A 15,952-nucleotide genomic window follows, 5' to 3' on the forward strand; every position below is an offset into this window, starting at 1 on the left:
TCAGGAGAACCCAATGTTATGTTCTTAACCACCCTTTCCCTATTTTGATTTTTAAGTACTTATTTCCAGGATCCATGTAGGACATAGAAAAATCTAGGGTCCCCCAACCTTAACCAGATCCTATCTCCTCCAGATGCAAAGCATCCTTCCATTAATGAAAATGAACCCCAAATTGGCAAATGTCACTGAAGATTAAACTAGGTAGATGATATTTATAATAGTTGTTAGTTTTTGGACAAAAGTGTTTGCCTTTTCTTCCTGCTCAACTGTTCATATCTCTTCATCATCCATACAAAAAAGACTTAACAGGCAACCCATTTGTATCTTAACTTAGAGATAGCCTAAGCTTTTTGCTGTTGTTGTTAGCCAGCTGAACTGCTTTAAAATGTGACAGGCTGCGAGCTGACCTAACCATAACATAGCACAACCATGACATACTTGGCTTGTCTGGAGAAAGAAAATATGTATTTAGTATAAAGAGAAGATATAAGCAATGGAACAGTTGGTTATACATTATAGATTGTAATAAATGAAAACACCGAGTGCATTTTAAATGATTAATGTATGAAAACTGCCATCACTTATTGTGCATTAATCAAGAAAAAATGCACACTTTCCATAGTGGTTAATGTTGCAGGCTATTGTTCAGCTTTGATAATGTGCATAATAATGCTCAGTATGACAATGAGTTGGGGTAGCTGAAAATTTAGGATGGTTGCAAGTTTGTTGTAGTATTTGGATTAGCATCTTAATCTGTGCCTTGTCAGCCTCATCAGTACACAAGCTATGTATTTTTTCAAAATCTAGCAAAAATATATGGCTGCATCTTTTTTTTTTCTTTTTTCTTTTTTTTTTTTAAGTCAAGAATATGGCCAAGGTACCTGCTTAAACAAATACTACCAGCATTCATTAGTTTGGATGGTCATATGTAAAAGAAATGATGCCAGATAGTAACAAATCCAAGAGAAGTTTATTATGAAAATGGCACCTGCGGATGAAAAAATTAAGTTACATAAAGACAACCATGTATGTGACATGTATGAGAATCTACAAAAGTATAAAAAGAACCCTGTTGTAAATGAAGTATGTACATTTCTGATTTGCAGCATTATCAATGGTCAATGAAAAAAAATGTTTCAAAATAAGCCAGGCACTCAGGAAGTTAGGTCCGGTTAGCTTCACACAAAACAAATGTACCATAGCTGTCGCTTTGTAACGTTTTAATTTTTTATATATATATTGTAGTTGGTAACACTGCTAAGATTTTTACGAACAGAATATCCCTCTCCCCATTATTCAGCTACTTGGCACCAGTCTCCTCATAAAAGTTTTCATATATTTGTACAAGAAATAGTTAAAAACACAGACACAGTCTTCACAGGTAATGAAGTGTTTTTTTTTTTTTTCATTTTGTAATTTTAAACACTATGGATTTAGACAGCAGCTGTGATTATCTGTTAGTTTAAATCACCAGAAATCATTTTGACACAACACAGAAACATTTATAAAAGAAAAAAAAAAACAGCTGTCTAGCTGTTCTTTGTAGCTGATAGGTGCATTCCTTTGATTGTTCGATAGCTAGAGTAGAGCTTCCAAAATTCATCTTTAAATTTCTCGATCGACCTTCTTCACCTTTTAGACCTGTTTAAATCCTGCGAGTAAGCTCACTATTAAAATTGATGGAATTTAACTTCTTTTTGTTCTGATTTCACCGTGGTTTGGGCCCAACTCACAGAATTCAAAGGTCCTAGAGGAATCCACTCAACACAGTGATATTCAAAGGACAGCCCAGTTACTATATTAGCATTGCACACGTATAAACAAATATATATGACAATTCTATATTCCATTATTCCCTCCCCTTTTATTTTTAAAAAATGTTGGTTGACCTTTGAAATAATTTTCTGTCTCACTGGTAATTGCTTTATATATTGCTCCATCAGCCAACCTGGAAGGAAACCAAAGAAAAGCACCCACTGCTTATAGGTAGAGCACAAGGGACTCTGGGAATGTTAACAACTGAGGCTATATGGCATCAATTTATTTAATATATCTGAGCATTATTCTTCAGTGCTTTGTGTTGCACTCCAGAAGAGCGAGTCATACCCAGAATTCCATTGAGGGAAAAATGGCTCCATTAACCTTGAGCTAGTTAAGAGTCTTTTTATCTCTGAGAATGAAAAAGATTTTGGAGGGGGAGAGGAGCAGAGGGAAAAAGGGAGAGGAGGGAGGGAGGGAGGGAAAGGAAGGACAGGTGGGGAGAATATACACCAGCAAAGCAACAGGAATTTTAAAAAGTAAAACAGAAGATTCACAGACAGTAGAAGCAGCATAGGGTGACATTACAGAGGAAGGCCACCACACAAAAACCACTAACCCCCAAGAATCACTGATTCACTAGGACTGCAGGAATGGGACTGTACCACTCCAGACTAGAGATAGAGCACAGAGAAGACAAAGGACAAAACAACTACATTAGCTTAGTATATACTGCATATAGAAACACACATTGAAACTGCAATGGGACTGACAGCCAAGGACACGTACACATTGTACACATTACAGTTCTCACATCTGTTATTAGATGTCTTAACAAACAGCTGCCAAAAATGGAGTGGAAGAAGAATTTATACTTGACAGTCATTTGGAGTGTTTGACACTACACTGATTTCTGGCAACAAAGACAAAATAGGATATTTTTTTCTTTTTCTTTTTCTTTTTTTTTTTTTAACTTAATGTGCAGTTTTCAGTTGCAGTTATCTATTTGAAGCTTATTAACCCATTCTTTAGTTTTAAAACTTAATTGGTTTCAACCTAGAAATAAGAGAACCAAAGGGAAAAAAATTTCATCAAATCAGTCCCCCAAAATACAGACTCCCTTTTTTTAAGCAAGAAATGAAACAAAACAAAAACATGTTAAATATTTTTTTCCTTCTTTTACTCAAGTGTTATTGAAGTTGCAAAATTAGCCTCAGTTAGACTGAGAAAAGGAAAAAAAAAGTTCAACAAAAGGCAGTATGTACCTAAACTGCTCCTCAAATCAGTTTGATTGAGTTTTTCCAAAAGCCCCTTTAAAAAGGGCTCCACTGACCCATTAAATTTAATGTGAGGCTATGTTTGTTAGTTGGGAGGTAAAAAATTTTAAGTCCTGCAGCAAACGTTAATGAGGGCTTTGTCTTAACTAACCAAGGAGACTGCAGCAACGGACTCCAGACCAGGACAGAACACATTCTTTTCCAAAACCCAGCCCAGGAGCTGCATTTTGTATGAAGACATTACAGATTAATAAATGATAGCACCATGGTTTTAGAAATTAAGTTAATGTTTCAGTAATTAACATTTAGTCCAACTTTGTTTTTAAACATTCTAGTCACAGGCCAGAAATTAAGTTTAAGAACCCAAATTATTTTTATGTGCAAGTAAGAAAACCTTAAAATCTTAACCATAAAAAGAGAATTAAATTCTGCATAAAATTCTAAAATACTATCCCCTATTTTTAAAGGAATTAAGAACAAAAACAAAAAACCACCCCATTTCATTTGACTTAGTCAAACAGGGCACATTGTTTATGCTTGTCTCTTTCAATCTTGATCATATCAAGATCTTTATGACGAAAACCCAATGGTTGTCACTTGAAAAAAATCTCTTGACCACAAGACTGAGTATTCTATGGCAGAGGCATATACACATTAAAGACATCTTAATAAAGATGCAAAGGAAAGAGAAACCCAACACACATCTTAGAAGAAGACAAAACGGCAGGCAACTGGTCATCTGACCCTCTGACGGCGAAAAATAAACATATCTTTGCACGAAAGAATAAGTCAAGTTAAAGAAAAAAGATGGGATGGGGACCATCGTGTTGAGAGAAGACGCTGACCTGCTCGAATTCAAAGTGCTAGAATTAAAGGTCTAAACGAAAACGCCGACGATGCCTCCGAGCGGAGCCCTGCCCACCGCGGGGCGGCGCCTCAGTCCTCCTTGCGCTCCAGAGTCTGTGCCGCGTGGATGCCGTTGCTGTAGACCGGGAAGGGCAGCGTGGAGAAGAGTCCCTCGGCGGTGGTGAACACGTTGCCCGCGGGCATCTGCGTCAGGCTGGCCGCGCTCACGGCGCCGCCGAAGGGTCCCGACATGTTGAGCCGGTGCACGTGGTGGTAGAGCATCTCCATGGGCGTCTTGGGGTCGAGGCCGAAGCCCGGGCTGTTAACGTCCACGAAGTTAACAGCGTGCGCGTTGGGCAGCAGGTTGCCCTGCATGGCCAGGGTCACTTCGGCGGGCGCGTAGCGGATGGTGCCCGTCGTGTAGACCCTCTGCGCGGCCGTGCTGCTGGCGGCCAGCGTCCCGGTCACCCTGTGCACCAGCGGGAGCACGACGTTGCCCGCCTGCAACCGCTGCAGCGCCTCCAGGTCCCCCGTGTACAGCAAGGAGTTGGACGTGCTGGGACCCCCGCCCCCGCCCCCGCCCCCGGGGTGCTTGTCCCGCGGAGATGCCGAGAGCGGGGGCGACAGCGGGTCGGAGGTGACGGGGGCCAGGGCCGCGGTGGCCGAGGCGCTGAACTGAGTCTTGCGGGCGGCCGCGCCGTCGGCGCCGGGAGGGGTGAGGACCGAGTCGGGGATGGCCACGTGCAGCCCCCCGCCGCCCCCGCCGCCGCCGCCCTGGGGGGACGGGAAGTGCTCGGAGCTGGGGGGCTTGGTCATGCTGTAGGGGGACTCGTTCCTGGAGATCTCCCGGTTGGGCGGGTAGTTCCAGATGCTGCTGTCGTTGTCGAAGTTGATGGGTTCCGAGATCTCCGTCTTGATCTTGAGCACCGAGGCACTGTTCGGGGAGGACAGCAGCCGCGGCGGCTCCACCAGGCCCGCGTCCAGGCCGCCAGGGCTCGACGCGCTGGAGAGGCGCCGGCGGCTGGCGCTGCCGCCCTTTTGCCTTTTCCTTCTCTTCTTGCGCTTCTGGTGCTTGCTGGAGGCCTGCGCGCCCGCCTCGCCCGCGCTGTCCGAGTCCTTGGCGCTGTCGGACGTGAGCGACTCGCAGTTCTGCAGCCGTAGGTCCGACTCGCTCTCCACGTAGCGCTCGACCTTGATCTGCATCGGGCCCAGAGCGCTGAAGCCATCCTCGCCGGCCTTGGGGTTCTCAAAGTCCGAGTTCTCAAAGCTGTCGTCGCTGTCACGGCTGTCTGGGTTGCTGGAGCTGTGGCCGTCGTCGTTGCAGTTCATGTCGTTGTTGCACGCGCTGCCCGACTTCTTCCGGTCCGGCTCCGGGTCCTCGCTGTTCTCGGACTGGTTTCCCTTCTCGTCCGACTTGGAGTTGTCGTTGTCCTCTGTGCGGGACCCGCGGTGGGCGAGGGGGGGTGCGAGAGGAGACAGCGGGTTAGCAGTGGCAGAACCGACTTCTCAATCCTGGGGGGTGGGGGTGGGGATGATGAGGGGTAGGGGCCCGAGCTTCCCCGTCACTTTCTGGTTACTTGAAGCCTGGGCTTTCTCTCTTTTGAGGGCACTGATTAGCTGATGTTTCCACGTTCCCGCCCAAGTAGTGGTCCATGGCCCAGCAGCACTGGACATCACCTGGGTGCTTGTTAGAACTAGGGACTCTCAAGCCTCCCTCAGCCCTACAGAATCAGAATCTGCATTTTAACAAATTCCCAGGGTGATTCTGAGGCACATTAAAGCTCAAGAAGTCCAACAAAAATACTCGGAGGTTGGCAGAGTAAACAACCTGGCACAAAGTGCTACTGAAAGAAAATGAAGGTGTACAAGGTGACCTTTTGAAAGAGGTCTGAACTTTTCACAGGTGACTATTTGTTCATTATTGAAAAAAGCACTTGTCACCATCTGATTGACTGTTATGTCTTATGTCTTGACTTCTGTCTCTTTTCTCCACTAGATTATAAGCTCCCTGGTGGCAGGACCTTTTTGTCTGTTTTGTTCACTGCTACAAATAAAGGGCAGAAGAAATTGTCTGTTCTAGAGCTTGGGCCCTTTTTAAGAATAACATAATAAATGCAAATTAGGGGATAGAAACACAATCAAGATCCTCTATGCATACTCCTTGCCAACTTCTACCTCCTTGAAGCTGTGGCTGTAGTAGAACATGTGTTTACAATTCTGGTGTGCAGGCGTTCTAATGATGGGGGAGGGCTTGGAGGAACCCTAGGCATGTGTACCAGAAGATTTAGAGCATCTGTGTGTGTGTGTGCATGTGTGTGTGTGAGAGAGAGAGAGAGAGAAAAATGATTTGCCTTTCTGTGATGCTTGTGGCTGACAGCCTAAGAGTAGGACCTCGGGCACATCATGTAACTACTCTGGCCTTCTTTCCCCCTTCTGTAGCAGAAGAGGTTGGATCAGGAGAGCTTTAGGAATTCTGGTAGCTGTAAAATTCTTCAAGTTCAGTGCTCCCTGGCTATATGTGTGTCTGTGAAAGGGGGTTGGGACTGGATGAAAAAAAATTGCATTAACTTCTCAGTGCCCCAAAGAATGCTCGGAAAGCCTACTTGCCAAACCAGTTAGAAATGGCAAAGCATGGATTTGTCCTGCATAGATTTAGAAAATAAGTAATAGCCCAGTACTCTGAAAGGGACATTTACTGATACTGTTAAGTATCTCATTTTAGAGGGTCGATCACAGCTAACCCTTCACAGGGTTGGTGAAGTATGTGAATATTTTGGGATCTACGTCACAGAGGTCACTAGCCCTGACACCTGCTTAAAGAGCTAGCTGGGGGGGGGGGGGCGGGGGATAGGGCAGGGCAGGGTTCCTTCTGTGTGGCCAGTAGAGGGCTGAAATTAGGTGACTAATAAATCACTCTGTCAATCTCTCTGTATATTTATCAGTGTATGTGTATTAATATATACACCACCACATGTAAGTATACATTTATACATGACTATACATGTATATATGATATACCACAACATGCATACATGTACATATCATGTGTATGTATACATATAGGTATGTTCTGGTGCCTATATAAATTTACATGTGTGTGTGTGTGTATACCTCTATATAGAGACAGAGAGAGAGATTCAGCAATCACTTAATAGGACATATGTTTACAAAATTTGATTAGCAGAGAGGGTATAGGTCAGTGGTTGAGCACCTGTTTCACAGGTATGAGGTCCTGGGTTCATTCCCTGGTATCTCCTTAAAAACAAACAATTGACCAGTTGGCTTTGCCTCTGAAGATGGCTGTTGCCCACCCTCCCTCATGTTTGGAAAGGCAGGCCATAATTGCATAACATGAAGTAGTAGTACCTGTAATACCTGAGGTGTCTTTAGAGTCTGATTCAGAGTCTGATGTCTCTGAGGATTCAGAAGTTTTCTCTGGCAGGTGAGGGAGCTGTGCAATATCCATTGGTGTGTCCTTGTACTCAGGATTACTGTGGGGGTAGGGAAGTATTCGTTAAGAGTTCAAATCTGCATGGTTTGCCTTTGACCATGATCCCCCACCTCCTGTAACCCCGCTTCTCTGCCCCAAACTTCTGTAGTTTGAAGACCAAACCAGAAAATTTCTCAGCTCATCATGGGACTTTCCAGAAGTTTGGATTCCATGTGCCAGAGGACAGGTGCATCCTGACACAATGATTGAACACCTAAATGCTACATGAAAGCCACTAAAAAGCTTTTAAATAATCAAGTATGACTGGGGGCCAAGGAATTATGCTGCTTGACATTCCCCCCAGTATAACACCTGGGAGTAAGGGAGGCTAGGAGTACTCTCAACAATTCATTCCCAGACTGCCTGGTGTGCTCTGTCTTCTCTTGGGCTCCTAATGAGTTCATTGCCTCAGTACTCTTCCCTTGACCCTGTGTTGGAGCTTCACAGCTGTTCAGGTGGCTCAAGCAATTGGGAGGGGGGGGGCCCAGAGCCCTAAGCACCTAACTATATGATAGATGCACAGGTGCACCTTGGGATGCATGTATTATGGCTACTGAACTGTCAACACACCCATTACAATCACATTTTCATCTGCTCATGTGGTGTACACCTGTGGCTTGTTAGCTGGAAATCTGATTGCAATGGGGAGAGTCCCAGTGTGAAAGAGGCTCTAATAGAATAGATCTAACCCCATTTGCACAAACATGCTTAATTGTGGTTCTCTTTTTAATTCAGAAATAAAAGTTCTTTTGGAAAAGAGAATGTGTTTGGTCAGTGTGAGTAAGCAGACTTTTGGAAATGTCACTCTATAAGCAGTATATGCTACTGTGATTTGAAGGTACAAGCAGAGCCCCTTGCTTCAGAATAGGAAATAACTGCAATCTGTCCTTGATGGCTAGCCAAGCAGAGACTTAAAATAGATGATTACTGACTCATTTGCTAATCTCTAATGAAATTTCTATATTAGAGAGTCACTGTCTCAAAAGCTACTCTGAAACTGCAAATGTCCCTGGTAGGGTCAATTCACTAAGATGGGTTTTCAGACATTTATTCCTTAGTGTGAATTAGCTTTAGCAGCAGAGATTTCTCTAGATAATCAAATGAGATTAATGGTGGGAAAATGGACATAGCAGTTATTCCATCAAGCATTGTGAGGAATGGGAAGAATACTGGAGGAACAGTAATGCTAGAACGAAGAGACAGACTTGTATGGGGCCCAGAAGTGAGGGATTGTGAGAAGGAAGGGGTATCATGAGAGTATTGCTCAGGGAAGAACAAAGGACAATTATGGGGGAAAGAAAATTTTAATGGCTGCTATTTTGCCTAAGCCTAAGTTCCTTGCCTACTAGATCTCCACAGAAATGATAGCCAATGAATGACAGACTGATGGACTCTCCCTTACCAAAGCCCACCTATATTAGTCCCCTTTGGGTCAGATACCAGGGGGTTACATAGACCACTTGTCACCCAACTTAAGGTCTTTTATCATTGACCTTGGGGTGAGTCTTCAGGTCAACTGAAACAGGTCCACTGTGTCTGGTTGTGGCCCTGGAGTCTTTGGTGCCCAAACTGCTTCCTTTTTATCCGTACAGAGGAGTTAGATGGAATTCAACCACCAAACACTCATGACCCTATACTGTTTAATCCCAGGCTAGATACATGGTGTCAATCCAAAGTTGCATGTACTTATCTGTTCTTAATACTTTCATTCCCTCCATTTGGGGTGGAGCAGGGAGTCCTGGGACTGATGGGGAATAATAACGATCCAGACAGGAAGAAATCTCCCAGAATTGTACACTGAGATGACATGGGAGTTGTTGGGCAACAACTAAATAGATTTCTTCAGTATCTTAGGCTATTATCAGAATGGGAGATAGGCACTCTCTAGCTTCTAGGGGTCCCTGTTACCGATGTCTAATTCTCAGTAGTAACAGGTCTGCTTGGCACAACACCATTTTTGCCTAGCAAAGAATGTTGATGTCACAATAGCTTATTCTATTTTCTGTTTGGCACATGAGTTTTATGTAACCTGCTACATTATATATAGCTGCTCTTCCATAAAACCCTATGCAAAAGAATTCCTGATATCAGAACCCATCTTGAGCATATCAAATATGCAAGGGAGAGTGTGCATCAAATTCAGGCCTTAACCAAGAGCCATATTAAATACACATACTTTTAACTTTAGAAAGAATTAATATAGAGTAGAAGAGGTCAAAGGAGGAAAAAGAAAGTAGACAAATGAAGAGTCTTTTAAGTGGTGCCCATTAAGGACCTCTCCAGAGCAATAACCATTATGGCTGATTGATAGAAAGGCTGATTGGTAGCAGGCACATTCATGCCTTCAAGTCATTGCCAAAGTATGTGAACATACTCTGAAGGGCCTGTGTGCTGATGAGCCATCGTTGTTTCCATCTCTGCTCCATTTGGCTGTCTCACAGAAAAATGGGACTCAGGTAGTCCCTGTCTAGATTATCAGCCAAAGGGCAGTGGCTTCCACTCATAAGACCTGTTGAAAAATTTCCTACTCAGATCATGTGTGGGCCCTGTTTGGTGGCTTAAGGCCAAGAGAAGCCAAAGACCAGAATGATGGTGATGAGAGGGAGTCAGACCTAGCATTATGACGGCTTCATGACAGGCTGAGTGGAGAACCTCCCAGAAGTCTTGCCCCCAAACTCAGACCACCCAGTTGGTTTGCCTTGTTACTTTTCTGCTTGTCTAAATCCAAAGGGATAGAGTAGACAGGGAAGGAGAAAGAAATGGGGTCTCACATGAGAATTTAGGCAATGAGTTTGGCTTCACTAACAGATATAAATTTGGGGATACAATAAAACAGCAATAAAACTTGCCTGAGATCACAAAACATTAGGCAAAAGGAAGATTGCCTTAATTTTTATACTGACAAAGCAACTCACTTTGCCTACCAAAACTTTAATGCCTTGGAAATCTAGCCCTATATAATAGACTGATGGCTTCAAAGGGATAGAGTATTAAGAAGAATATAAAGGAATATCATGTACACAGCAACTTCTTCCCCTTCCCCTTTTTTTGCTTCATTTCCATGTTGTGGTGGGGATAAGAAGGTGCTTTGTAGGCAGAAGCTGGTATTCTTTTTCTGGCCCGAGCATTTGTGGGGAAACCAAAGCAACTTCTGCAGAGCTGCCCAAATGTTGACAGACCAAGAATTTTTGAATATTTTGCAAATCTCAAATCTGCCCTGGAAGTCCCTTCAAATATAGTTTCCATCTTTCACCTTTCCGTGACTCTTGTGGAAAGAAGATAGGATAGCAGGAAAGAAGATAGGATAGCAGGTATTGTCAAAAAATAATACTTACAACATGTCAGCAATTAAGCATTGAGTTGCCTATTTTATAACAGAGAGAAATGAAAAAGATTAGAAGATATACCTAAGAAGATAATTCACCCAGATGATATTCTTCTCATTTGCATTCTTGGCATTAATGGCTATGGTGGCACTAGACTGTATCCAAATATATCCTCCATTCTTCTGCATCCAGCGATAGTACTTCGTCACACACTGACCCTTATTCAGCACTGGGGGGGAGAACAAACAGAACAAAAGGCATTGTGTATTAAGATTGGGGCTCCATGTCCTTCATCTCTACAAAACATCAAGCACAGAGATGGGAGGCCCCTGTGCCCAGCTAGAGGGAAGGGGGCTCTCTGTATGCTTAATGTCGAATGCCATTAGTAGGACAAATAAGATCAACAATTCAGTGGAGCGCTGGCTCTGGAGTGAGGGTTACTACCATTTGTAGCAAGACTTTATTCTGCTTTGGACCGCTATGGTGTGAAAGGAAGAATAAAAGGACTACAAATCTTTTTGGCTCACAGAACACCTAATGTGGTGTGGGTATCATCTGTGGTTTTGACGTCAGATGATAAGAAAGGCAAATTTCTATGAGTTATTCATAGCTTTAGAATCTCTAAATTTGAATGGTTTTCCTCTCTCTGATCATTCCACCTCAGTGCAAAGAGTTATCAACCAGTGTACTTATGCATCTGTGCTTTTTGATCTTGTCAAACAGAATTTATAGTCCTTGAATGAACTAAATTTACGTTGGTCAGTTGGGGGAAATTCTGGTGAGACTTTGCTGAACGCAGGAACAAAATAAATTCCCCGACCAAGTCAGAGAGAAACACTGGCCTAAGGGAGGCACAAAATTGACTTGGCTAGAGCCAAACAGAATGACAGCTCCGTATAGACTCTGAAATATGGCCCAAAATGAAGGAACAAGTAAAAACAATCAGTAATGTGAAACGGTGCCATTAAATACCCACTGAAAGAGAGCTTTAAAATGCAGATGTTAAAAATGATACTTTAACCAAAATCTTGCCAAGTTGAAATTGATTTGATTTGTATCTGGGTACTCCTGAGCTAGTAAAAGGGAAAAGTGTAGTAAATCATCCCCTGAAATAAAGTGCTATAGATGGGAATGTTTTAAAAGGATGCCGGAAATGTGCAAAACCTGGTGTCATGACTCGGCTACGAATTGCAGTGTATCTGCGCCTCCCCCAAAAGCTCACCAGCCGGTTGGGCACTAGAGGGCAGTGTGCACTCGTCTACGTCGCCCACTTTTGGCATGTCCTTGTCTCCGTCTGCTAAAATGAAAAACCTCTAACTGCTGTAATAAATTTGGCTAAATTAGCTGCTAAATGGTTATCTCAAGTAATATGTATTTGCATTAATCATCTTGCTCTAAACCAGAACAAGCCAGAGTCCTAAAGACGTAGTAAATTCATATTGTCCATTTAATTACGGCTAATAAGTGCTTCATATACAATAGTTTCATGAAGTACATTTTGATTTTTTGGGGGGTGGGGGGTGGATGGGTAAAGGGAAGAAGTCACTTTGGAAAAAGAGCAGTGTTTAAGGCTGCTGAAGCTCTTCCTGCTGGGTCCTGGTTCCAAAAGTGATAGAAAATCAAACATTCCATATTTATATTATATTCATAAACATTCCACATATTCTATTCACAAACATATATACTTTGATGTTTTTCTTCCATTCTCCATTTTTCTCACAAAACACTAAATGGATGGCTGTAAAATTTAATAATTATACCTTAACTGTTGGTTGGAAAAGGCCTTGCCTTGATGAATATATCAAATAGTGGCAAATTATATTTGGAAACTATTTGACACTATGGGCTATTTTTAAGGTCTGGAACTGTCATCTTCTCTTAGGGGTGGGGGAAGGGGATATTCGACAGGTAGCATTGTACTCTCCTTTTGTAGGCAATTGTGAGTTCTACCACTCTGCATGCATGGCTTCCCAGGCTACAAACTGGGTGGTGAAGCTGAAAGCAGTAAAATACTAACTCTGTCAAACCAATGTTGCATGTAACAAGATGTGCTTTTATTCAGATCCTCTCAACCTTTTTAACTATTACTAGAGGAATGATGGGTTATGTAATTCCACTATTTTCACAGTATAAACTTAGAGCATCCCATCAGAGGTGGGTGGTGTAATTCCATCTACTTTGTATCTGGAATAAGGAATAACTTCAAATGGTTCTAGTATTCTATATAAAGGTGAAGAGACTAAGAGGTCCTTTTGGAATCACATGAAGAAAACATGGAGATGGTCATCCAGATCAGCCTAGCCCAGTTGGGGATTCTAGACTGGAATTTGACAAAAAGTATGCAATTTTAAAAAATCCTCAGAATACAGAGCATAAAAAGCATCAAAATGAAAATGGAATTATGTAGACAAATTAGCATTTGCAGAATTAACCTAAAGATCTCCTCCCCTATTCCCAATAATGTCCCCTTTCTTACTTAAACACAAACAAAATCCCCGTTCTGAAATGGAGAGCATGCAAACTCTCTGTCTCCGTGATGGTCCCTAAGTATGTGCTGTGATGGGGGCTGAAAGGCTTATTTGCTGGAAGAATATTATGGCATCATTTTTTTTTTTTAGTTAAGGCTATGTGACTCTGGGCCTGATTAAATGCATCAGTGTTTCCTAAGAAGAGAAATACTAATTTACTAGGGTCCATGAATACATACGTACAGCCTTCTTTTTTCATCCATGTTAGGGGTCATTTAGCAACGAGAGGAGATCCCAGTGAAAGAGAGGCAGGACAGGCATATTTTGGTGTGAAGAGGTGGTTGTGAAAGGACTGAAGTGGAAGAGAACCCCCCCGGGGGCTCCTTGAGGAGCCAGGAAGCTGTTTGAGGGCCCTCACCTTACCACGGTCAATACCATATCACCACCATCAGGATCAGGAGCCCACCATGGCCAGCTGAAGACAAGTTAGACCTAATCCATAGTTTTGCCCTGGTCCGGCATGTCAAACAGAATCCTCAAAAGGGAAACGTTCTAGCATGGTCTTAGATCATGACGATTTCCTTGGGAGTAGTGTTTTCTGAATGAGACCTCCATGTCCAGTGGGAAACTAGATAATTAAAGAATCGTCACTGGGTTAGCTCCCACTATAGCATGAATGCTGACCAAAATTTTGCCCAAGTTGCTTTTGTTTTTTCGGGGGATCCTTTAAAAGAAGTCACAGTGGAATTTTGCTTTTTAAAAATGAACAAGGAGTAATTTTTGTTTGAAGCTCAAGCATATAAACTTAGGAGTTTGGGAAGAAGTATCTTTCTTTAAAAAAAAAAAAAAGAATCATACTGGTAAATCAGTTGGATCATTTCCGCTATGCCAGAGGCAGGATCTGACAGCTTTTCCTGAGCTCATGTGGTCCTAATCAGCTCAAGAAGAAAAGCCACTATGGTGCCCGTTTGAAAGAGATTTTTAGTTTGTAATAAGTTAGAGAAATTGAAAAACAAACTTTTTCGATCCTCTTTAATCCAATAGTTGTTGTTTTTAATTTCTAGTTTTAGCTTTAGGTATTAGAGAGAAATGGAAGAATGTTTGTGTCAGTCTCTTTTTTATAAAATTCCTTTTGTGGGGAAAAACAGAAATAAGCACAATGTAATTTACTTGATATGTAAGTCCTTAAATAATCATCCCTTGTAAAGAGATAGAAACTGATCCAGTTAAGGAGCTGAGAAATAAATTAGTGACCACATGCACAAACTAAAAAGCTAAGGAAGCAGAGAGAGAAGAAATATTTATCTGGATCATATAACTTTTTAATTAAAAAAATTTTAAATCTCATATCCATGATATGGTCTCAGTACTTCTAGCACGTAAATTGGCATATTTGCTTGGTTTACCCCATTTACTTTGCTCTCCAAAATTTTGGGGTAGAGCAGCTTGTGTTTCCTTTCCTGAAGTTGCTGATCACATCACAACATCTCTAGAAGTATGTCTTTAAAGTTGTACTAATGATTGTGGAAAAAATTAGGTTTTTTTAGTGTCTTAAAACATTTAAATGACATTTTCTTAGATATTATGGGGTGGAGGATGCAGAGAGGGGGATAAATATATTTTCCACAGCTTCACTTTCAAACTTGAATGATTCCAGACGTAATCATGAATGCCTCTGTTACCAGGTGAGAACATGTTCTTTTTTTACTCTGAAATATAAGGTATAGCCAAGTACTTCTGGCTAATATTACTCTAAGGGAAACCAAGAAACTGTCACCAGCATCACCCCACCCTCCAACCTAAAGTTGCCTTAGCGTTAGTTACAAGCCGTCCTCTTCAGAAGGCAGAGATGACCCCACATTTGTGAGAAGAATACATCTGAGACAAAAAGAGACTTAAATTCTCCTGGTTGAACTGTCCCAGCCCGGCTCATCTGACAATTAAAAACCATGAGTAAGTGTCCCTGTGGCTTTTAGAGTGAGAATACTACCTACTCCCTAACTGAAGAGAGCAGCAAATACAGTTTATTCAAAAGAAAATCGCAGAGTGCTTACGTTTTAGAGCAAATGACCTTTACATCAGACGCACATTCCATCCTCCACTCCCCTTGCCAAAATACCGAATGCTAAGTTTTATTGAATATCTTTTTTTGAAATGTTACCTGGACTTTTGGTTTAAGCTTAGTTGTCAGTACAGAAGAAACGTACTGCTTGTAGAGACTGACTCCTCTCCCAACAAATTTGATTAACTTTTTTTTTTCAGTGAGGCACACATCTATGGCTTTGCTCAATTACCAACAGAGGGATTTCAGTTTTCTTTGGGAAAACTTTGTCCCCAGAAAGAGACTGATGACTGAAAGGACATAAAGGGAGCCAGTGTCTGTGGCAGGAACATAATTCTGTTAGTAAATCAAAACAAATCAGTACAAGTTTGCCTTCAGAAATATGGAGAAAAAAAGAGAACATGGTCTCTTCCTGTTCGGCTGTTCTACCAAATCAAAGCCAAAGATTCTAAATAGTGAGTTGTGTCTTAAAAAGAAGGAAGCAGTCTAATTCAGTCTGAAGAGGAGACAAATAACACATATCAAAAGCGGTCTTTTAGCAAAGTGTCTCACAAAAGGACATTTTAGCAGTTTGCATATGCATTAAAAAGCTTGGTGTATTCAGGTAAGTATAGAATAAATAGGAAATGGTGAGATCATCGGGATTTCACACTTCACATTCACACAGCTGAACAAAGAGCTTCATTATCGTCATGGCGCTCTGAGGACCGCATCTGCAGCGCCAT

At 42.1% G+C, this 15,952-nt stretch overlaps 1 protein-coding gene across 12 annotated transcripts in view; it reads right to left on the minus strand.

Moving 5' to 3' along the window:
• Window positions 1–1,392: 1,392 nt before the first annotated feature.
• NPAS3 (neuronal PAS domain protein 3) overlaps window positions 1,393–15,952 on the minus strand; it is a 908,953-nt gene continuing 894,393 nt past the window's right edge. For 6 of the 12 annotated variants that reach the window (XM_058293564.2, XM_058293562.2, XM_023591875.3 and 3 more), the window contains 3 exons: window positions 10,779–10,926; window positions 7,248–7,372; window positions 2,697–5,314 (listed from right to left, as the gene is read on the minus strand). In XM_058293564.2, coding sequence (XP_058149547.1) covers window positions 3,972–5,314; window positions 7,248–7,372; window positions 10,779–10,926 — 1,616 coding nt within the window. In that variant the 3' untranslated portion in view covers window positions 2,697–3,971. Of the gene's footprint in view, window positions 5,315–7,247; window positions 7,373–10,778; window positions 10,927–15,952 lie in introns of all 12 variants that reach the window. The other 6 variants (XM_058293565.2, XM_058293570.2, XM_058293569.2 and 3 more) reach the window with 3 other exon arrangements.

Source organism: Dasypus novemcinctus, chromosome 3 (assembly GCF_030445035.2).
Source record: "Dasypus novemcinctus isolate mDasNov1 chromosome 3, mDasNov1.1.hap2, whole genome shotgun sequence".
NCBI classification, from domain to species: domain Eukaryota; kingdom Metazoa; phylum Chordata; class Mammalia; order Cingulata; family Dasypodidae; genus Dasypus; species Dasypus novemcinctus.